This window comes from Cricetulus griseus, chromosome 2 (genome assembly GCF_003668045.3).
Source record: "Cricetulus griseus strain 17A/GY chromosome 2, alternate assembly CriGri-PICRH-1.0, whole genome shotgun sequence".
NCBI lineage: Eukaryota > Metazoa > Chordata > Mammalia > Rodentia > Cricetidae > Cricetulus > Cricetulus griseus.
Window position 1 is genome coordinate 361,637,191 of NC_048595.1, and position 23,613 is coordinate 361,660,803.

General features: G+C 40.5%; 1 protein-coding gene across 2 annotated transcripts in view; it reads right to left on the reverse strand.

Moving 5' to 3' along the window:
- Marchf6 (membrane associated ring-CH-type finger 6) overlaps positions 1-23,613 on the reverse strand; it is a 62,691-nt gene that overhangs the window by 27,468 nt on the left and 11,610 nt on the right. For both annotated transcript variants that reach the window (XM_027400075.2, XM_027400074.2), the window contains exons 2-11: positions 17,498-17,594; positions 16,645-16,718; positions 13,478-13,621; positions 10,450-10,522; positions 7,881-8,049; positions 6,128-6,317; positions 4,349-4,410; positions 3,585-3,617; positions 2,028-2,079; positions 594-652 (exon numbers count right to left, since the gene is read on the reverse strand). In XM_027400075.2, coding sequence (XP_027255876.1) covers positions 594-652; positions 2,028-2,079; positions 3,585-3,617; positions 4,349-4,410; positions 6,128-6,317; positions 7,881-8,049; positions 10,450-10,522; positions 13,478-13,621; positions 16,645-16,718; positions 17,498-17,594 — 953 coding nt within the window. The remainder of the gene's footprint in view (positions 1-593; positions 653-2,027; positions 2,080-3,584; positions 3,618-4,348; positions 4,411-6,127; positions 6,318-7,880; positions 8,050-10,449; positions 10,523-13,477; positions 13,622-16,644; positions 16,719-17,497; positions 17,595-23,613) is intronic.

Below are 23,613 nucleotides of genomic sequence, written 5' to 3' on the forward strand. Positions count from 1 at the left end.
GTCTGTAACGGCTGGCATACGACAGTCTACTTCCTAAGCAACGGTTCAGCCTTAAACGAAAAGAACCAGACTGTGATGGCTAACTGTTGCTTTGCACAAGATACTCTGAGTAACGAGTTCTTGAAAATATCCCTGTAGGCTGCAGACATGGCTCAGCAGGGTTCACGGCACTTGTGGCTCTTGCAGAAGACCCGGGTCCACTTCTTGGCACCAGCACGGTGGCTCTCAAGCATCCATAATTTCAGTTCCACGGGATCCAACAACACGCATGTGATGCACATACATGCCAGCAAAGCATTTATATACATAAAATAAAAACAGATATTCCTAGCCAGGCAGTGGTGGTGCACGCCTTTAATCCCAGCACTTGGGAGGCAGAAGCAGGAGGATCTCTGTAAGTTCAAGGCTAGCCTGGTTTACAAAGTGAGTTCCAGGACAGCCCAGGACTACTCAGAGAAACCCTGTCTGTCTCTGTCTCTGTCTCTGTCTCTCACTCTCTATATATGTATGTATGTATAAATAAAATATTCCTTAGAAAACAACAAACATGGGGATAATTAGCAAAAGTAAGGTTCTGAAAGTATTGTACTCACATGTTCCTCAAACCCCAAACCAACGAGGGAGAAATGACCGATATGGTAAGGACAAAATGCTAAAAAGGAGGAGAAAACGTATCATTAGAACAATGAGCATCCTTTATATAATCTCCACTGAAGGAACCAGGACTTTTTTTTTTTTAAAGATTTTATTTATTTATTATGTATACAACATTGTGCTTCCATGTATATCTGCACACCAGAAGAGGGAACCAGATCTCATAACAGATGGTTGTGAGCCACCATGTGGTTGCTGGGAATTGCACTCAGGACCTCTGGAAGAGCAGTCAGTGCTCTTAACCTCTGAGCCATCTCTCCAGCCTGAACCAGGACTTTTTAAGAAATGGGAAATTTGGAGGAAAAATCAAAACTGCACCTGGCACAATAAACATCAGGGTCTAAAAGGACCCTGTCAAAAGGACACAGGAACCATTCTGAAGAGGTTATCACTGGCATTTTTAAAGAGATGACATGAACCACCCAGTGACCAAAACTAATGGAACACATACAAATCAATCCTGCAAGCTCTTCTTAATACACAAAGCTCCAAATCACCACCACAAAGCAAAAAGGCAGCAACATGAAAAGAAACACCTGGTGTCTGGGAAGTGGATCATGCTCAAGCTCCTTACTCTAGACTAGTAACTAAGAGGATAACCCATCTGTCATCTCCTGAGAACCAACTTCACATTAACTGGACTGTTCCTGTTGATAAAAATGAACTCTTCTTTATAGAAAAGCTAGCCAAGAAATAGCTTTAAAATGTCAGGATTTGAAACAACATTTGGCATTTTTGCAATATCTAAAGAGGACTGACATAGTCACTGGATGAAAAGGATAATGACCCACTAGTCCCATGACACTAAAATATCATTCCAGAGATTTCTTTCTTGGAGTAACATAAAATGAAAAAATCCAGAGGGTAAAAATGGATAAAATCACGTACCTCTTCCTATGTCACATTCAAAGTCAAAATGCATGCCCAACCAATCACCTTGTCAAAGAGGGTCAACCCTGACCTGATCAGGCCCTTTACCCTGACTTCCAGTTTAGAAAATAAGGTGGACAGAGGTAGAGGTAGAGGATTATTGGAAAACAATGAATTCTAGTAAGTTTTAGATGACACTATAGTCAAATCAGAAAGTATTAAATTTTCTCATTAAAAATGTTGTGCTTTTCTTTTCCTGTTCTTAATAAATTCTTGTTTCTCCATGGTAACAATAAGCATTCTAATAGATAAACAGGGCAGAGGATGATTCAATCACTGAGTAAAAGTCAGGGGGATGTACTAGGGGTCTGGCTTCCAAACCCACACTATGTGTTCCTTGATGTTCCTGGAGCACAAATGAAACAAAAGCCTGCAACAAGACTCCTAGAAAGCCAAACATCTATCATGATACCACAAAAACTAAAAGCATTGTTACAACTTACCAAATACAAGAATGAACAATGTATTTAAAGACACCACCCAGAACACGTGTTCCTACAGGAGAAAGCATTAGTAAGAGTCAATAATATCTCATGCTTAATTGAACAATGTCACTTACTCATAGCTAAGTCCTGAAAATAACTAGAACTGATTTTTTTTTTTTTTTTTTTTTTTTTTGAGACAGGATTTCTTGAGGTAGCCCTAGCTATCTTGGAAATCACACTGTAGACCAGGCTGGCTTTGAACTCATAGAGATCTGCCTGCCTCTGCCTCACAAGTGCTGGGATTAAAGGCATGCACCACTATGCACAGCACATTTTCATATCTTTAAGTATTAACTTTAAAATGTTGAAAGCAGAATCTTATTTTATTCACCTCGACCTCTGACACTGCCCCCACCTCCAACCCCTGGGGAACTGTGCAAGTCAAGTTGCAAATGACTTTCCTATTTGACCTCAACAACTTCTGCCATTCTTGTGAAACACCAATGAGGTAAAGGATATATCTGAGTAAACAGCAAACGACAGATATTATCTGGGTTTTTATAACATTGCTGGGCCACTGGATCATGCAACCCTCAAGCCTACGCTTCCTCTGGGCTTCCTGTTATTGCCATATCTCCATCTGTGGCAGTTCTGCCCCTGCAGACAAGCCCAGATTAATCTACTGAAAAATCCCAAATAACAAGCAAGTTTGCATTACATGACCTGAAAACACCATTTTTCCTTTAAAGAATAAACTCCTTAAAAGAATTACCACTCATTTAAAGACAGGCCTTCATTATCTTTTGAGAGAGAGAGACACAGAGAGAGAGAGAGAATGTATATGACTGTATGTCTACATCTGTGTCTGTGAGTATATGCACATGAGTACAGGTACCATGGAGCCCCAAACTGTTAGTATTGGATCCCCTAGAGCTGGAGTTACAGGAAGCTGAGCCACCAGACATGGGAGCTAAGAACCAAACTCGAGTCCTCAGAAAGAACAGTGTGTATTCTTGGCATGTCTCCAGCTCTACCCACCTACTTTTAAGCTGTATCTCTGGGGTTACTGAGATGGCTCACGAAGTAAAAGTGCTTGCTATGAAACCTGACGACCTGAGTTTGACCCCAGCTCCCACAGTGGAAGGAGGTAAGAGATAACTGGCCTCCACATTACACTAGTAAATAAAAAACTTAAAAATTAAAGACCATGAAATAAAAAATGAAGATGGAAGCTTTACTCCTATGATAGACTCCCAGACTATGGTGCTTGCCTGTGGAATAGGCAAGGCTGCTTTGTTTTCGATGGTGCAGGTAATAAACAGGTAAAACCCAACTTCAAACATCAAGTTCTTTTAACTACTATTAACTTCAGACTTTGTTTTTCAAATATTTAGTGGCTTTGTTTTTAAATAACATTCATTTAAATATCTCTAGTACTGTCAACATACAAAATATACTTTCAGATATCCAGTAATCAAAAGCCAAAGGGTTTTACCATAAAAGAAGCACACTTAAAGAATTTGGAGTTACTGGATAACAAAGACAACTCAATTCTATCAAAATACTTCTACTTACCAGAAACACTAGTGATCCATCAAGCCCAAGCATCTAGAATAAAAAATAATAAGCATTAATTTAAGATGCAGTAGAACCTTCTTTTCTATTAGTATGTTTTCCAATCACTACTTTCTGAGCCTATCATTCCCACAATGTTAATAAATAAATAAATCTGTGTATTTAAGTATTAAGACACATGGGTTTCCTTTTACCCTAGGTCACATGGCTCCACCCTAAGCAGGCAGAGGCATCTATGTCTGTGCTCCCAACACTAGGGAAGCTAAGGCAGCTACTGAGACAGAGAGTGGACTGTGTCTAAGAGCTGGCAGGTGGAGCTCAGTGAAAGTGTGCTTGCCTAGCATGCCCAAGGCCATGGTTTGTATGCCCAACACTATAAAAAGAAAAACATGCCCATTCTGAGTTCCGTACATTAGAGAGACTCACTCATGACTTCATTATGGAATTACATTTATTTTCTTTAATTACAGTGTAGAAATCCTATTTAAATTCTACTTAATTTTCCCTAAGTCCACAATTTCAGGTCAAACTGCCTCCACGGAGCAAGGTTTGTATTAAAGGCAGAAAAACAGCCCTCACTGTCATCATCTTTACCACAACTGTACATCACTTGATTTGGGGGGGGAGTTTTGTGGATACTAAGTCCTGGTTAACTGTTTTCATCAAATTTAACTACGAAATTTGTCTTTATAGCTAAATTTGACAAACTTCAAAATACACCTTAGGATTCAAACACAAGGACTCGTGACAGTGAATGTTCTTACTCTTTCCCAAGTGAGCTCTTCTGCAGCTCGATCCCATTCTAAAGCATTCCAGTTCATGTCATCTGAAAATACAATTGCAAATTCAACATGACAGATAGTAAACTAGTAAAAGCCACTTTTGATCTCTTGAGAAATAAAATCACACTTAAAACTTTATCACACAATTTATTTACTAAGTTGTAAATCCTACATATACATACTTATAAATAAGTAGTAACACATAAGACAAGACAATCCTAGACTGTGGTAAGCACTAGAAAGTTAATAAATAAGGTTACGTGGAAAACAATCTAATCGTTGTATGTCAGAAATGAATCTGGTAGATTTGAGGAAAAAGAAGGAAATCAAGGGATTAACTTTCTAATGAATTAGTAAATTAGGAGAAGATCAAAGTATAAAACTCAGAGGCCAGTCAGTGGTCAAGAACTTAGACTGTTCTTCTAATGAACCCATTTTAGTTCCTAGCATCACTCATATCAGGTGGCTCACAACTGTCTGCAACTCCAGTTCTAGGGGATCACCCTTTTTCTGGCCTCCATGGGCACAGCACACACAAACATAAACCCACACACACATACACACATAATTAGAAATAAATACATAAATTTAAAATGTAAGAGCTGGACCGGGTAGTACAAAACCTGTAATCCTACCACTCAAGAGGCTGAGGCAGATGGCAAGTTCTAGGCAACATGGACTACACAATGAGATCCTGTCTCAAAAAAAAAAAAAAAAAAAAAAAAAAAAAAGGTGTGTGTGTGGGGGGGGAGTATGCAAGGCAGACAGGAATTAAATAACACATGAGGAGGAGTATGCAGTCTGGGCTGTCTTTTTACTCAGGACTTCAATAAAAGCAGAACACTATGCACACCAGATAGGGCAAGAACAGAACAGATGGAGACTACTCGGGAGCTGCTGCACTAACCAAGAGACAGCACCAGGGCAGCAGCAGCAAGAGTGGTTTTCTCAGCGCCTCTGATCTTTGCCTGAGAAAGCCCATCGCTCCCATTGTGACTTCTGTTTCATATCTGACAGCTCTCAGCCAGAAAGTCACAAGTACACAAGGGGTACTTCCTACTTCTTCCTTAGACCAGAACCAGAGCCTTCCAGGAAGACAAGTCGACATTCTGTTCACAACTGAACACTTTGTCTCAAATGTCTGGCACTATCAACAGACACTAGAAAGTGGACTCAATAGTAGCACAGCAGACAGGCAATGGGGCTCTCCCAATGGAACAGCGATCTGCATCTCACTTTACATTCCAGAGTTCCCACTGATAGAAAATGAAAAGATAGTTTCCAGAGGTGGCACCTGGCCTGTAGTGTACACTTCAAGGGTTCTTTTTTCATTTGAAAAGTACAGCAACTCAATGGAAGCCGAAAGAAAAAACAAAAACAAAATCACAAACAGAAAATTCTATACCAAGTTCCTTCCTCAAAACATGGACCTGGTCACATGTAACCATTTTTTTTCCAACCATCTAATGGGAGGGAGGTGGGGAGAGGGGAGGGGAGGGAAGGAGAGGAAAAGGGGGGCAGGGGAGGGGAGAGGAGGGGGGAAAAAAGATCCTATGTTAAGGGTGTAATACACAAACATTCCCTGTTTCATAAAAGGCATATTTATGCACATATATATTCGTAACTGCTAGCTTGTCAACATAGAAATAGGTCACAAACAGAATTCTGACACATAATAAAACATGGAAACACTACTCTTCATTCAAGCTATGGATGACTGGCAGTCCTGAAGAGTGAGCAAGGGCATGCAGCAGCCACTACCTTGGGCTCCATTGTTGGCATCAGCAGCATCCTCCACACCTGCATCGTCTTCCTCCTCATTGTCCTCCTCCTCCTCTTCTGCTTGACCATCCTGGGCATCAGGGTTCTCACCCAGCACTGCGTTCTCACCCGCTGGGTGAGCTGGTTGATCAGCAGCAGCGTTTTCTGCACCATTTCCTCCTACAGGAGCCTAAAATGAAACAAAAGGCCAGGAATTCACCTACTTAGATAGCTTTATTCTAATTCCAATTCATACTTTACCCTGCAAGAAAAACAAAACCAACAAAGAATGCTACTGAAGTTAAAAAAGAAGTATCTTTCAGAGCAATCTCTTTTAAATAGATCTCATTTAGGACCTAGTACATAAGAGCACTCACTCTTCAATGCACACATTTCAGAGAGCACTACAGTGATGTGGGGCAATGCTCTCGTGTACTGCACTTATACTACTTTAATAAAACGCTGATTGGCCAGTAGCCAGGCAGGGAGTATAGGTGGGCTACCAGACTAGGAGATTTCTGGGAAGAGGAAGGCAGAGACACAGTTGCCAGCCAGACATAGAGGAAGGAAGATGAGAATTGAGAATACCTCACTGAGAAAAGGTACCAAGCCACATGGCTACACATAGTTAAGAATTATGGGTTAATTTAGTTTGTAAGATCTTGTAATAAGCCTGAGCAATAGGCCAAATGGTTTATAATTTATATAAGCCTCTGTGTATTTATTTGGGATTGAAAGGCTACGAGATCAGGCAGGACAGAAACTTCCATCCACACTATCAAGCTGGGGAGGTGGTTTCTGTGGGCAAAGCAGTTACCACACAGGTGTGAGGACCTGATTTTGAATTCCTAGAACCCATATAAAGCTGTGAACTTTTTACTTCATTTAGCAGTTAATGTGTGACATTCTTAGCGCTACAATTTCCCAGCAGGTAAGATACTGAAAACCTGTTGCTATGCCTTCCTGTTAACAGATTGCCAAGTACCCTTGTATGTGAGTAGGTCATTGTCAATCATACAGTTTTGTGTGTTGTATGTACACATGCCCACATACACATATCCATCTGCACATGTCATGTTGTATGTGTGGCAGTAACAGGACAACTTTTCTCTGTGCACTGTGACTTCTGGGAACTCCAAACCAAGATTATCAGGCTTGAGGGGAAGCACGCCTTCCTACTGCACCATCTGACTGGCCAAGTTTCCTACCTTTGATAAAGTTCTTCCTCCACGGCAGAAAAGACAAGGAATTTCACATATGAAGAAAAAGGCTAGGATAGGAGTATAACACTCCCCTAAATGTTGTGCAGCATGTCAGAAACCTACTAGGAAGTTGTCTCACAGGCAGGCGTACGTGCGTGCGTGCGTGCGTGCCAGTGCTATCTTGGTACCCACTGAGCTCCACCTGCCTCTGCCTCCTGTGCTGGATTACAGTGTGGCCACCACTCAGCTATATACAGGAAGTTGTTTCTTACCTTCCAGGCCCAGGTTAAGCTGCTGACCCAAGCACAGAGAATGGTAGAGTGTTTCAGTATTCCCCTCTAACTCTGTTCCCAATCTAGCAAGAACATTAAGAGGCAGAGAAACATTTTTTTTTACTTTCACAGTCCTCCTAATCCCCCAAACCTTCCCACTGTACTATTCTATGACATGAGCACATTTATGAAGCACATAAAGTCAAGGGTTTGGATCGTAGAGGGTGAAAATGACTTTAGATACTGCCCAAGTCAGATACACTTCAAGTGAGGGTTTACCTCATTTTGGTGGTGTCCAGCAGCATTGAAGGGTGGAGCAGCATGCTCGAGCCATATTGGTGCCCCTCCATGGACTATCTGCTCTCGTAACCACACCAGGCTGATGAATGCACAAAGTGTGCATGTCACCACAAAACAGCCCTGCAAGCAATCCGCCAACAAATTTTCCCTATTAAAAAAAGAAAATTAGACACAATTAACTCCAAAGAACGCTCACAAAAGCAACCAGAAAAAAATCTTAATTTTTCAGTAAAATTCAATTGCTTCTAAAGGGTTATAATGATATGGACATTCTATCTTCTAAGCTAGCTAATGTGTTCATTCATTTATATAGTTATATTACTGTATACTTATATTAAGTAGATATAAAATAACATCAAGAACATATAGCTATTAACTATCCAACCTATCCTTTTAGCATAGATGAGAGACAGGAGTCCAAGAAGAAGAAGAAGGAAAAAAAAAAAAAAGATCCAGCAAAACACTCAACAAAACCAAACATTGCATTTATATAATTTATTAATTAGGTGAGCAACTCTGCTCAATCTTTTTAACAGAACTTTAAAGCTTACTCGACACAAAGTACCTAAGTGACCACACTCAGTATGAAAGGTGGGAAGCTCCCCAGTGGCTGGTAAAGTGATAACATAAAAGAGGAAGAGGCTGAAAGACTCTCAGTATACTGTGGACAGACGGAGAGACTCACGATACACAGTGCAGAAACTCTACATGGCAAACCTAGTTTTAATGCTGGCTGCAAAAATACCAAAATAATCCAAAGAAGCAGAGTGTGGCTCCTTTAGTATCTATACATGGAAATGTGAGATTTGTAACACTTGGGAGCTTTTGTTCCTTTTCTGAAGAAACTTATCCTTCACTATCAAAGCCTGTGATTTCAGAATAATTCAAGAGTAACTCAAAAATACTTATAGACGTTAGAAAGTTGACTACATTTTTGTCCATGGTAAATGTAGGGAAAGGTTAGTCTGAAAGACTTCAGCCTAACAGCCCCAGCCCATAGGAGTTCCTATCTGCAGTATTTCCAAGCCATCCCTTACTAAAAAGGGCCTCCTATATCATCAAAATCAGAGTGAGTTGGGGCTGAAATATTCCCTCTCCATTTCTTCCTTGCCAAACAACGAACTACTTCTTGCAGATTTTATTATTTATTTATTTATTTATTTATTTATTTATTTTGGTTTTTCGAGACAGGGTAGCTTTGGAGCCTATCCTGGCACTCACTCTGGAGTGGCTGGCCTCGAACTCACAGAGATCCACCTCCCTCTGCCTCCCGAGTGCTGGGATTAAAGGCGTGTGCCACCAACGCCTGGCCTCTTGCAGATTTTAAATGGAGCCCTTTTCTCTAATGCCTTCCATCTGAACTAGCTTCATGTTTGCATAGACCTGAGGTGAGGATGCCCATGTTCCAGAGCCTAGAAAAAGGGCTGTGGGCTCCCCACTATGCCAGTTTCAGGATGCTGCCCCAAGTCCCTCTTATGGAGAACCCTCTGAAGACAAAAGGCCATGTGGATAACGACAGCACCTCAGACAGACTCATCTTAGACAATCCAGCTCCAGGATAGAAACTGTGACTCAGGCAAACTCAGAGATGAACTGCCCAACTAAGCTTATGCCAAATCCGAGCTCCAGAATTATGAACCAATAAAATGATGAACCTCGATGACTCAGAACTGTGTTTTGTGCAAATGAAATGGTTTGCCCGGAAATGACCCAACTCATCTACACACAGTACTGCAGCCACATGCGGTGCATCTGAAGAATTTGCAGGAAAAGTTTTTGGGTTTTTTTGTTTTTTATTACATTTATAGGGTTCTGCCTGCAAATACATCTGCATGCCAGAAGAGGGCACCAGATCTCATTATAGATGGTTGTGAGCCATCATGTGGTTGCTGGGAATTGAACTCGGGACCTCTGGAAGAGCAGCCAGTGCTCTTAACCTCTGAGCTATCTCTCCAGTCCCCAAAAAGTTGTTTCTTGTAGAGAATATGTAATGCTCTCCCTTCCCCCAGAATTCCTCTGTGAGTAATCTAATGAAGGAGGCAGCTCACAAGCCAGTCAAGTGACATGCCAACACAGCCCAGCAAAGTGCCAATGTCACGGGAAAGGAAAAGTAATAGTGAACAAGTTGTTAATCTTTTATGCTCAGCACACAAATCCAATAGCATACAACTCTAGCTGCACAAAGTGTCTTATTTTTACATATCTTCCCAACATTACAGAACTTACACATACCAATTTCTACTGAAGCTACAGTTGTTAGAAGGGAAAGAAATGAATTGCTATTCTTAGATGAATTTTCAAGTAATAAGAATAAATACACAGGCTAGGTATGGTGGTGCATGCCTTTAGCTCCAACACTTGGGAGGCAAAGAGGCAGGAGGATCTCAGTGAGTTCGAGGCCAGACCGGTCTACAAAGCAAGTTCCAGAACAGTAAGGGTTGTTCCACAGAGAAACCCTGACTCAAAAAAAAAAAAAAAGAAAAAAGAACAAATACAAGAGGAAAAACATTTACACTGCCCAAATTTCACTCTCATAATCAATACTCACGTTGACAGCATGTCTAGTGGCAGTGTCAGTAGTGAGCTCACGGAGCCAGTAAACAAGCACTTGTAGATGCGGCCTACAAACAGGGGGACAATAATGACAGTCACAACTTTCATCATACCCTCACAGCTGGCTCAAGGAAGCAGAGGTGAGGTGGGACATTACAGACGCAAAAGAAAACAAGTGTTCTTATTCTTTGTAGGTCTGAGTCTCACATTGGGTTTCAGTTCTTGTTGTTTTTTATTTGTGTGGTATGCATGATTGTCTGAGTATGAGCATCCACATACCATGTGTGTGTGTGTGTGTGTGTGTGTGTGTGTGTGTGTGTGTGTGTGTGTGTGTGTGTAAATCAGAAAACAACTTTCTGGAGTGGGTTTTTACACTCTACTATTGTGGGTTCCAGGGATGAAACTCAGAAGCTTGTGTGAGAAATGCATTACCTACTGAGGTATCTCACTGGCCTCAATATACTACCTCTTAGCCAGAAGTGGTGGTGCACACCTTTAATCCCAAGCGCTCAGGAGGCAGAGGCAGGTGATCTCTGAGTTCAAGGCCAGCTAGGTCTACAGAGTGAGTACCAGGACAGCTAAGGCTCACAGAGAAATGCTGTCTGGGGGCAGGGGGATGACAACAGGACCACCCCCAAAAAAAAACAAAACCTATTTTCTGAGAGTACAAAAATAGTGAGCGAACAGTAAATATTCCATAACAATGTTGGTTGGTCTCTGCAGGACCAGATTAAAACTAGGGCCTCACTCACACTGAACAAGAACACTACACTCAGCTCTCGGTATCTTAGATTTACATGAGTTTAGATATTGGGGGGGCTAGATTAATGACAAATCATAACATGAAGATTGTTTTTAAATCCAGTACTACAAAATTCATTAACTATTCATAAAAGATTTCAGTTTGGGAAACAAGCATCTTTGAATTGAGAAGCTTCTTCAGCACAGTGTATACATAGGCCTATGACCTTCAGGGACCAGTAAAATGGCTGGCCCCAGCAACCTCTGTTTAACCCGGGAACCCATGTAAAGCTGGAGGAGACAAACATTCCACAAAGTTATTCTGACCTCCACACTCATCATGGCACAAAAGCACAGAGAAAATTATTTTTTTTTTAAGATTTTATTTATTTATTATGTATACAGCTATCTGCATGCATGCACACCAGAAGAGGGCGCCAGATCTCATTACAGATGGTTGTGAGCCACCATATGGTTGCTGGGAATTGAACTCGGGTTCTCTGGAAGAGCAGTCAGTGCTCTTAACCTCTGAACCTTATCTCCAGACCTGAGAAAATTGTTTTTAAAAGACTTTTTTTAAAGTTTCAAAAAGTCTCAAAGAATACTTTAAATTATGGCTTTGGAGGGAAAACACAGGCATAAGAGAATTCACTGTCATCCCTTAACCTTCTATTCAGAAGGTACAATGGTTCTTAGTGAGAAAGGCAGAACTCTAAAAAAGAATGCAGTAACAAGACACATAGAAATGGACTATGGAAATGCCGAGGTTTTCCTTCTCAACACTTCTTGCACATTAGTTTAAGCACTGTCCTTAGTCTTACATCAAACATTTTCAATGAGTTCAATGGCTTCTTTTAAAGGTCAAATCAAAAGAGCAGAACAGGAAAGAGTGTTCATAATGGAAATTACTTACATGGCTATATAAAAGGAAGCAAACATGCTTACAGTAAGTAAAACTAACAAAGCAAACATCAGTCAATAGGCAAATGGGCTGGGCATCATTAAGGCTCTTTAAAACTCTGGTACTAGGAAAGGGGGTGGGAAACAGAATTTAAAGGAAGAGTCTGGGGTTGGTGAGATGGCTCAGAGGTTAAGAGAACTGGCTGCTCTTCCAGGGGTCCTGAGTTCAATTCCCAACAATCACACGGTGGCTCACAGCCATCTACAGTGGGATATGGCATAACGATGTACATGTAGACAGAGCACTCATACATAAACTTTAAAAATTAGAAAAAAAAAAAGAGTCTATAAGAGTATGTATTATATGTGTATGCAAAGTCAGGGCATAAATCAAGCTCGTTAGGTTGCTTAAATGTTCACTTCTGCTTGACAGTTTTGGTCTGTTGATTTTTAGAAAGGCATTTTCTACCTTAACTGATTTTTTTTTCTTTTTCATTTATGCACCACGTAGACCAAGCTGGCCTCCAACTGAGGATCCTCCTGCTTCAGTCTCCAGAGTAATAGGATTAAAGTATGGATCATTAAAAAGTTTAAGGTGGCAAACATTCTGAACACGTAAGTCTAAGAAAGTGTCTGTATTTTGTTCTTCTGAGTATGTCTGGGGAGTGAGGAACTGACATTAAAAAACTGTTGTATGGAACTTGCCACGGTCTTCTAACATTCAACAAGCTGACTTTATATATGATTTTCCCCAAGTTGTTGGGCACTCTGGGAGTATAACACCACCACACCCTGACCACCATCACCACCCTGCCTAGCCCTGGAAAACTTGAGCCTGTTTCAGTTTGTGGTCTCCTTTCTAACAGAAGTATCAATTCCTCATCTCCAATAACCTTACCTTGTAGAAAAGCCTGCTAGGCAGTTACTGAAAGTGGCATCTCTTAGCTCCCGTACCTCCTTGTTTGTCTCCGACCTGAACTACTTTGTCCCTCTGAATTTTATTGTAGAACTCACCGGCTCCACCTACCTCACTAAGGCACTCCCCATCAGTGCTGATGGCTTTCATCTCCATAGGTGGCTGAGCTAGTTTGTCTTAAGGAGACGTGAGGATGTGACTCACATGTATTTAAAACCCTTGCTTGTTTTAAAGTCCACAGAATCATATCTATATATTCTGCCATTCATGTATTATCAGTACTGCTCCATGTCTTTAAGAAAAACACCTTTCCCTCCTCCAGAAACAACTCAGTGAAGATGTTTTCTAAACAAGACTTTCCTAACATATAATAATTACACATCATCCACAGTACAAAGCAACACAATTAAAGCATTAAATAATTATAAAACCTTTAAATAAATCCAGAAAAGCGATGAATACTCACATGCTGTAAGAGGAACAACTCCCAACCATGCAAAGGCCACAAGTGTATAATGAAACCAGTATCGTATTGCAGTGCCAATACTTGTCACCAGCCCAGCAAATATGTCTTGGATTGGCAGCCGTGAAGGCATGTCTGGAGAATAAACTGTAAGAGGATTGCATGAGGACTCTTCAATGACTTAATTCATAAACACAAAGCAGAGATACTGTGCCTAAATATCTTTCCTATATGCCACTGAATGTCAAATTGTTACAATAATACTGCATTTATACAAGTTATTTAACAAACCACAACTAAAATATGGAAATGAACAAAAAAAGGACACTGAGCAGAGAAAAAGCATCAAGAGAAACCTCCCCTGCTCACAGCCTTGAATCTCAAGCAGTGTCAGTTTACACATAAGTAACCTGCAATCCATACAATGATCTGACTTCTCAAATTATAAAGGATGAAGACATGTTATCAGAGAATTTCCCAAATGCAAGCATTAGACACAGCATCCCAATGGGCTGTGGCAGTCACTTCATGAGGAACCAACAGCTCACTGATGTCACTTAGCCAACCCTCCCCCAATTCTAACATCTTACTTTAATTTTCAAATGATAAATTCAGACATCTTTGCAAAATGTAATTCAGATGTGGTTCAAGTATAGACCACGCCAGGCGGTGGTGGCACACGCCTTTAATCCCAGTCCTCAGGAGGCAGAGGCAGGTGGATCTCTGTGAGTTCGAGGCCAGCCTGGTCTCCAGAGTGAGTGCCAGGATAGGCTCCAAAGCTACACAGAGAAACCCTGTCTCGAAAAAACAAAAACAGAAACAAAAAAAAACAAAAAAAGAATAGACCACATTTTAGAAAATATCTTCATAAGAACTGTTCCAGTAAAAATTGCTATTTATTAAAAAGCTCTACTCCAGCCAGATACTGGTGGCACACATCTTTAATCCCAGCACTCGGGAGGCAGGCGGCAGATCTCTGAGTTTGAGGCCAGCCTGGTCTACATGGAGAGTTCTAGGACAACCAGGACTGTTACACAGAGAAATCCTGTCTCGAAAAACAAAATGAAACAAAAAGCTTTCTACTCCAGAGTACACATTGTCTTTCAAGCAAGGACAGCAAGACAATTTTTATACAGAATCAATGATTGAAAATTTATGAAACAGAGCTGGGGGAAGAGAAAAAAATAACTAAAACAATAGACTAAAAGACAATGCGGGGTGTATCCCAGATGCAGAGTGCTTGCTTAGCACAGACAACATGCTAGGATTAATCCTAAACTACTAAAAATAACAAGAACAAAACATTCAAGAGCAGTATCACAAAATTATTCATTCACAAACTCAAGGAATGAGCCATAGCAAAAGGCAAGACTGCACACACCGCAGATCACCCAGCCAACAGGATACTTGGTGGAAAGGACAGTAGAGCTTCCTGAGAAAGGCCTACAGGAAACACCGCACAAATGTCAGGAGAAAAGTAGGCACACAAAGTGAGTTCTTATTGGCCTCAAAGTAAAAGTCCACAGGATATTTTCTACCAGTCAAACTTCATGAAGACATCAAGAATTTAGTCCTAGTTTGCTATAAATCTTTACAAGTAGTAATGAGCATATACACGAGAGAAAATAAGGACTATGAAGGAATACAAGTGGCATTTTTGCTGGCAATGAATAAACAAAACACAGTAACTTTAATTATCCATGCTTGTCAGATATCAAGTAAAACTAATCAATTACAGTAGCTATACCGAGAAGCAAAAGAGTCTTTAAAAAAACAGGTGCAATGTACAAGGATCCCAGCATGAAAACCTGTGCTTCAGATTATTAATAATTCACCAGTATAGCCATATTTATTTGATTTAACAGTTAATCAATAGGCACAAGTATTACAATTAAAATTATAGACATCTGAAAAATAGTTACTAAAGCCTTACATCACATAAGCTTAAAAGTTTGTTTCTGCCGGGCATTGGTGGCGCACTCCTTTAATCCCAGCACTCCAGAGGCAGAGGGAGGCCGATCTCTGTGAGTTCGAGGCCAGCCTGGTCTACAGATTGAGATCCAGGACAACCTCCAAAGCAATACAGAGAAACCCTGTTTGGGGGGGGAGTGTTTCCCAGGGCTGGGGAGACAGCATGCAAGCATGAAGACTAGTGTTAGGATCTCCAACATCCACACTATGCTGGGTAGGCACGGGAGCCATGGCCTGCCTACAATTCCAGTACTTGAAGGGTGGGGACGGGAGATGCCAGGGCAATCTGGCTGGCTAGACTTGTTGAGGTGAGGAGTTCAGGATTCAAATGAGATTCAACAATATATATGGGAGAAGGGGTGATGGCGTACGCCTTTACTCTTGGCATTCAGGAGGCAGGAGGCAGAAGCAGGCCTCTCTCTGTTGAGTTTGAGCCTGGCATGTTCTACATAGTGAATTCAAGGGCAGCAGGGCTGTTGTTACACAGAGGATCTCTGTCTGAAAAAAAAAAAGGGGGGGCTATATCCATCTCTGGCACACTCAGGCACAATCTTGAGCACATACACATATACCCATGCACACATACCACCCACCCACACACACACACACTTAAACACACACAGACTGTTGGTTTCAGAAAAGAAAAAATTGCTCTAGAACTTGCTCTTTACTGCTATTGTTCCACTCTCACAGCTTTAACTCAGAAGGGAGTTCAAGCTGAACAGCAACAGATTCTGATGAAATCAAAGCATCACTGTTTTTACAGAGCTCTTGTTTCTTAAAAGGAAGGAATGAATGGTGACACATTAAAACTGACAGAATTTCTTTTTAAAATGATAGCCTAAAAGAAAAAAATTAAAGAATGTAGTGAGAAATGAGAGCACAGATAAAAAGAGACAGGCCACGTGAGTGGAAACACAAGTACCAGTAAGTGATGGGTTTTCACAAGCACTATACCTCTGTGTATGTTTAAGCTTGTCTCAACTCAGCAAAAACACAAAGAAAAAAGAGCCAATAAAACATGCAAGGGTGCATTGAATTAAAAGATGATCATTTTTAAAATATCCTTCTACATGGAACAGTTTTTTTTTCTATTACTATTAAAGACAATGAAGTTGAAAATTATTGCTTTCAAACTCTTTAAGCACCTTTCGTTGCCAGAAATAAAACTGTAGTGAAAAACTGTCAAATGAACTTACTTGGTGTGAAAGCGAATCTGTGCTTGCATAACTCACAGTATTCTTTTCGACTGTGTTTCAACCACTGAACTAAGCTGTAATTACAAAGACATTCATGAACACAATATTTAAAATACAGCCATATTAAGGTTTCATTGAAAACTCATGCTTTTATTAAAAGTTTTGTGTCATAGAACTTTTACAATTTTCAATATTTCAAATGTGGAATATTTTAACTTTTTATACGTGTATAAAACTTAACCGATAAATATGAACCAGTATATACTGTATCAAAAATTGAATTAACCAAAAGTCTTACTCTTCAGAGCTAAATGAATATTAAGTAATAATAATCCAGTAAATAATCCAACATCAGTTTTGATACTGGCTTCACAAAGCTCACAGCTAGTAACCAGCCCAGAATTCCTGCTCTGCCCCTGGCAAATTATGTGCTTAGAACAAGTCATTCAACCTGTCCACGATCCATTTCTTCATCCATGTAATAATGTTTCAGACTTTTCTTGCAAAGAGTAAAATGAGTTAAGATGTATAAAGTTCAGAAGACAGTCCTTGGCACAGAATAATAAATATAAGCTATAATTATGTGGGAAAACCGTAATTTTTCCCACAAACAAGTTCTCAATACTAGAAATAAACAAGGGGCTATCATTAACATATCCACAATATACCAAAACTACATATTTGATATTAACTATGGGTAACTGCTTAGTCAAACTATATATTTAGTAATAAATCTTTATAACAAAAGTTTTAAAAATAATGAATTATGGGTTAAGCTCACTGAGATGGTCATTTTTATTATAGAGATGATAAAACTGAATTTAAGAATCATACAATTTTCCAAATCACTTACCATTCTTGATGGATAAACTTAATACTGCCAGTACACACACAAGGATGATAAAGAGGTTTCTCGGGTGTTCCTTCTGACCGACACACTCTACATATGTCTGATAACAAAGGAGAAAAAATGGAATTACCTTTGGTTATGACTTTTATACAAAAAGACCAACCAAATGAGAACCTGTGCTAAAGGTAAAATCCATCACATCAATCACCAGGATGGAGAACCTGGAAACTGGAAGGAAACTGTGTTTAAGGGTTTGTCAGAATCTAAGCACATTCCTTAGAAAGTTCTGTAAATAAGCCAGGCATTGATGGCACCCACCTTTAATCCCAGCACACGGGAGGCAGAGGCAGGTGGATCTCTGTGAGTTTGAGGACAGCCTGGTCTACAGAGTGAGTTCCAGGACAACCTCCAAAACAATACAGAGAAACCCTATCTTGGAAAAAAAAAAAAAAAAAAGGAAGGAAGGAAGGAAGGAAGGAAAGGAAGAAAGTTAGTTCTGTAAATAAAGCCGAAAATAAAAGACACAGTTTAATTTATTTACACTCACACTGCCCTATAACAACCAACCAAATAATCAGAATCAGTGTCCCAATAGTGTAACTTTTTTAAAAGACTAAATTCAGTCCTAAGGGTTATAAAACATTACAAAAACATCTGAGAGGAAAGGAAAAATGAGATCAAAATATAATGACCTACATGAAAATTCATCAATGAAGCCCACTCCTTCTATGTCGATCTCAAAATTACTTTTAAGATGAAATTACTTCTAACAATAGTTTCAGGGAGCAGGAGAGATGGCTCAGTGGTTAAGGGCACACCAGCTGCTCTTCCCGAGGACTCGGGCTTGATTTCTAGCATTCACTTGGTGGCTCACAGTTGTCTGTAACTCCAGTTTCCGGGGACCTAACGTATTCTTCTGTCCGTCCTCTACAGGCACGGCATGTGCAGGGGACATGCAGGCAAAATACCTATATACATTAAAGGAAACTTAATTTTAAAGGTAATTATATATTTTTTTAAAGCCATGTGTGAGGACTTAAGACTGCAACGGCAGAGGAATGTACAGTAGATGCCCTTTCCTTGTCTCACATACAAGGATGGAAACTGGAAACAGGAGAGCAGATGCACACGTGTGTGCACAAACACAATGAGGACCCAAGGAAGGCCCCCTCAGGCCTGGCAGATGCTACCAGAGAAAGCAGAAGCTCTAGGATCCTGCCCAGGACTGAGAGTCAGCAACTGTAGACAGCATTCCCTACCCTGGCACCAAAGGGCTCTAGGCACACATCTCTTGCCCTCCCACTGCTGTAGCTAGCAAGCAGCATGGAGGAAAACCACAGATCTTTTGTGCTCCCTTGCTCATTTCTCCTAAAAGCTTCTCTGCAGTACCACATACTGAAAATTTCACTATTGTTACTACTTAGTCTTTCCAGCCATCTCTCACGGTCAAGTTCCAATTAATCCCAAGAGCAACTGTCAATGTTCAAAGCGGGCAAAGGTATATATAACATTTGCTTCTGACTTCCTCTCTTACAGGAAATTTCTCACCCAATGGAAAACAGCTGCAATTCTGACCCTTGTTTCATTAAGGAACTTAGAGGGTCTGGAATACCCTTTGGATTAGAAGACACACAAACTGAGCATGGTGGTGCACCAGTCCTAGCTGCTTGGGATCATTACAGACTCTCTTGAGTGACAAAATCCTGCTTATCCAAGCCAAGGGACACCAAACACTCAGGAAAACCTAACTGGTTATTCCACTACTCCCTCTGGTTACCAAGCAACCAGATGAGTCTCTTGACCAATATGGAAAAAAAGTCACTCTCTCCTGCCCACAAGAAGAGGTATCTCACAGCTCAGTCTCTGTGGCAGAGTTTAATGAAGTTGTACTCACTGCCCTTTCCTGCTTGGAGTTAGTAGTAATATGCATGCCCTTGCCTGCCTTTGAGAGAGTTAGTAGCTTAGCAAGGCCCCTCTGTGAAAATGAACCAAGATTCCCCAGCACCTGTGATCCAGGTTAGTCATTCCCACAGCAGAAAGTGCAACCAACACGTAAAGGTGGTAAGGCCATGCATGGGTGCTTATAGCTGAACTATGCTATCTACAAGTACCAGAGCCACTAGCTTTAAAAGTACCAGTTATCGGGGCTGGAGAGATGGCTTAGTGGTTAAAAGCAGTGGCTGCTCTTCCAGAGGACCCAGGTTCTATTCCCAGCACCCACATGGCAGCTCACACCTGTCTGTAACTCCAGTACCAGGGGATCTTGTATCCTTACACCAATGTACATAAAATAAAGTTAAATAAATATTAAAAAAAAAAAGTACCAGTTATCAGCCGGGCATTGGTGGTGCACGCCTTTAATCCCAGCACTCGGGAGGCAGAGGCAGGTGGATCTCTGTGAGTTCGAGGTCAGCCTGGTCTCCAGAGCGAGTGCCAGGATAGGCTCCAAAGCTACACAGAGAAACCCTGTCTCGAAAAACCAAAAAAAAAAAAAAAAAAAAAAAAAAAAAGTACCATTTATCCAGGCAAGAGATGAATGCTGCCCAATGTATACACATCACCACCACACTGAGTACTGACTGACATTCATTACTGTAGATAAACCAAGGGGACAGGATGGTGTAAGTTATACAGGTGGCTCAGTACCAGATATGGATCCTGCATCAACAACCCTCCTCGGACAATGCTCCATGGGTACATGATCCCAAAACAAGAGCAGTAACAAAGCCAGGCTCCCATGAATGGGGAATTGCCACATCAATCACCCTCCAGGAAGGAACATGGTGACTGGGAAAGAGCAAGCATGGAACTTACAGTACACTGTGATCAGCAAGAGACAAGGACAAGCATGAATGAGGTAGTGAGGTCAGAACTACCATCTAGCAATCCTCTTTTACTCACTGCTGAGCCAGTCTTTAGAGGGTTCTTTCCCGTCTTTTTTCTTTTAAGACAGGCTGACCTTAAACTCAGCGCTCTCCTGTGACAGTCTCCAAATGCTTGGCTTATAGGCATAAAACACCACATCCAACTTACAGTGGTGTTTGCAGAGGGCACATGATACAATATATTGGATGTTACCACAGATTAAAAAAAAAATCCAGCTGTTGTTCTATTAAACTAGACATTAAAGACAACTGTAAATATAAACCAGAGGTGGCACATGCCTTTAATCCCAGCACTTGGGAGGCAGAGGCAGGTGGATCTCTGTGAGTTCAAGACCAGCCTGGTATACAAGAGCTAGACAGCCTCCAAAGTCACAGAAAAACCCTGTCTCGAAAGGAAAAAAAAAAAAAATTGGTTCCATTTTATTTTTTAACATAGCAAAGCTCTTCCACATGTTTAACTGTGTAAACACTCTGTTAAAACCTCAACAATTTGAGAGCCAGGTGGGGCTAAGGAGCTACGTCAGCAGGTAACAGCATGACTCACACAAGTCTGACAATCGAAGTGTGACCTCTGAACTCGTGTAAAAAGCTGCATGCAGTCACCTGCATCTGCAATCCCAGCACCTGTGTAGCAAGGTAAGTGGTGGAGACAGGAGAACTGCCTAGAAGCTCACAAACTACCTAGCCTGGAGTTCACAGCACAGCAGCAGAAACATGAGAACTTGTTTCAGTACAGCTAAATGAAGACAACAATCAGCTCCTCAAAGTTATCCTCTGACCTCAGAACATGCATTGCTTGCTTGTTTGTGTGAACCACACATGCTTTTTTGTTTTATTAAGTTTGAGAGCCACTGTTCTTTAATAATGGCTCTGATACATTTTTTGGCTGGGGGTGGGGGTGTCAGATAATGGCAATGATCCTTTCCAAATAAACATACATAAAATTGTTATTAAGGGCCTCCTACATTTAGGCTAATTCTATGGGAGAAAAAGTAAGGTAATTACAAACTGCATTTTGTTTCAGAACCACGGAAATCGTTTTTGTAATTATACAACAAAGTTATATCAAAATGGGAAATAAGCAACTCCTAAATGAGAACACAAATTAATAAACCCAAGCATATGTCATGACTACCCACAAAAAAGAAACAAAGACACTTTAAGACAGCACTATGGAGCTGGTGAGAAGGCTCAGCAGGTAAAGTACTTGTTATATAAGCCGGATGTACTCATGTAAACATGAGAGAGAGAGAACAGACTCCACAAAGCTGTCCCCTGACCTCCACACACACTGTGTGCCACAACCATGTTCACAGATACACACGCTAATAAACACATATGGCTTAAAAAAAAAAAAAAAAAAAAAAAAGACAAACCAGCAAGGGCTGGAGAGATGGCTCAGCATTTGCTACTCTTGTAAAGGACCTGGGTTTGGTTACCAGTACTCACACCAAACAGCTCACAACTTTTAACTCCAGTTCCAGGGCATCTGACACTTATGTGGGTACTGGCACACATAGGTGCACATTTATACAAGCAGGCACACACACATACACCAAAATAAAAATCAGTAAATCTTAATAAAAAAAATTAAAGCCAACAATATACTCATACATCCCTAATAGACTATAGTCTAAGACAAAGGAAATGCAAAGAAATCCTGTGCATAATTACTATCTGTTAATACAAACAATAAAAAGGCAGGATTAATATCAATAATATTTGTGGTCATTTAAAAATTTATAGGACAAAGGCTGCAAGAGGGCTCTAGTATGTGGCTAATCTTAATGCACATAAGGAAATAGGAAAATTCACATTAATTTTCTCATCTCACTGACCCTTTTTTTCTTTTTTCTTTAGCATGATAAACACTGTACTGGCAATAGTTACATCAGGGGAAGAAAGAGAAAACATTTTAAATAGTATTTGCCTCAACATTCCTAAAAGTCAACAATCTAATTCAACTTATACCACTGCACCCAAATGTCACATGCAAAGAATGTGACCCTAACCCTCCCTCTGCCAAAGAAAGCCCACAAGACATCAACCACCTAACTTACCAAGTATACAACCCATCAAAATGATTAAAAAAAAAAAGCTTATTGTGACTACAACTTCCACAAATATAGAGCCACTTTCCTCACACTCTGTGGCCAACAGGAAGGGCAGTTCAGGAATGGGGAAATCCTAAACAGCAGTAACAAAACACCAACTACTGACATCAAAGGGAGTCAGAGGAGGGGGGGGACTTTCAATTTTCGCTGGTAGTAAGTAATGAGGCGCAGGGTGCCTCTTCTACCTGCACATCAAAAAAAAAAAAAAAAAAAAAAAAAAAAACCCGACCTGTTTAAAACAAAAACACACACACACACACACACACACACACACACACACACACACACACACAAAACAATGGAAAAATCACTCATATCAAGCCTAAGGAAAAGCACAGCCTGAATGAAAACCACAACCAATAGATGGTAAGGTCACAGCCATCATTAAAATGACTCTGTGAGCAACGACAAGCACATCTGAAAGATATAAAAGACCAAGTATAAAAGACCAAGTTTTCAGAGACACAGAAGATAAAGAACCCTGGGTAAATTTTTTTAATAAAACAAGCAAAAAACATTTACTGGAAAAAAATGGTAAATTTAAGATTCGACAATAGAAACTTCTCAATCTCAACAGCGAGAAAATACTTAAAAGACCTTAGTGACTATAACAAAGTATGTAACATTTTTTTTGTCAACAGAGCATTGGGAGAGAAAGGAGGTGGAGTAAACAATGTTCACAAACAAAACTCTCAGGAATCAAATACCAAGAACAGTGAGTGCTTGAAACTAAGAACAATGCCAAATCCAAATGTACTATACCTTTCTTACATGCTCAAATATAAATGTAGGTGCACTCAAACACACACAGAAGATAAGCAAGCAGGTAATTATAATAAGTCGTAGCAGACTAACAAGCATCACTAATGATTAAGCAAAGCGAGAGATCTTTGCACGTGAGTGTCTGGATAGTATCACAGCTGATCTGATTAATTCTGATAACTTGGTACTAAAGGAGGAATGGGTGGGCAACATAAACAACGCAGAAGACTAGATGGTGACTCAACCTAGACACAGGTTCCTCAGGAGGACAAGCAAGTGGTTCTAGGCCAATCCTCACCACGAGACACTGATACACACACAGGACACAGACAGACAGACACACAGAGACACACACACA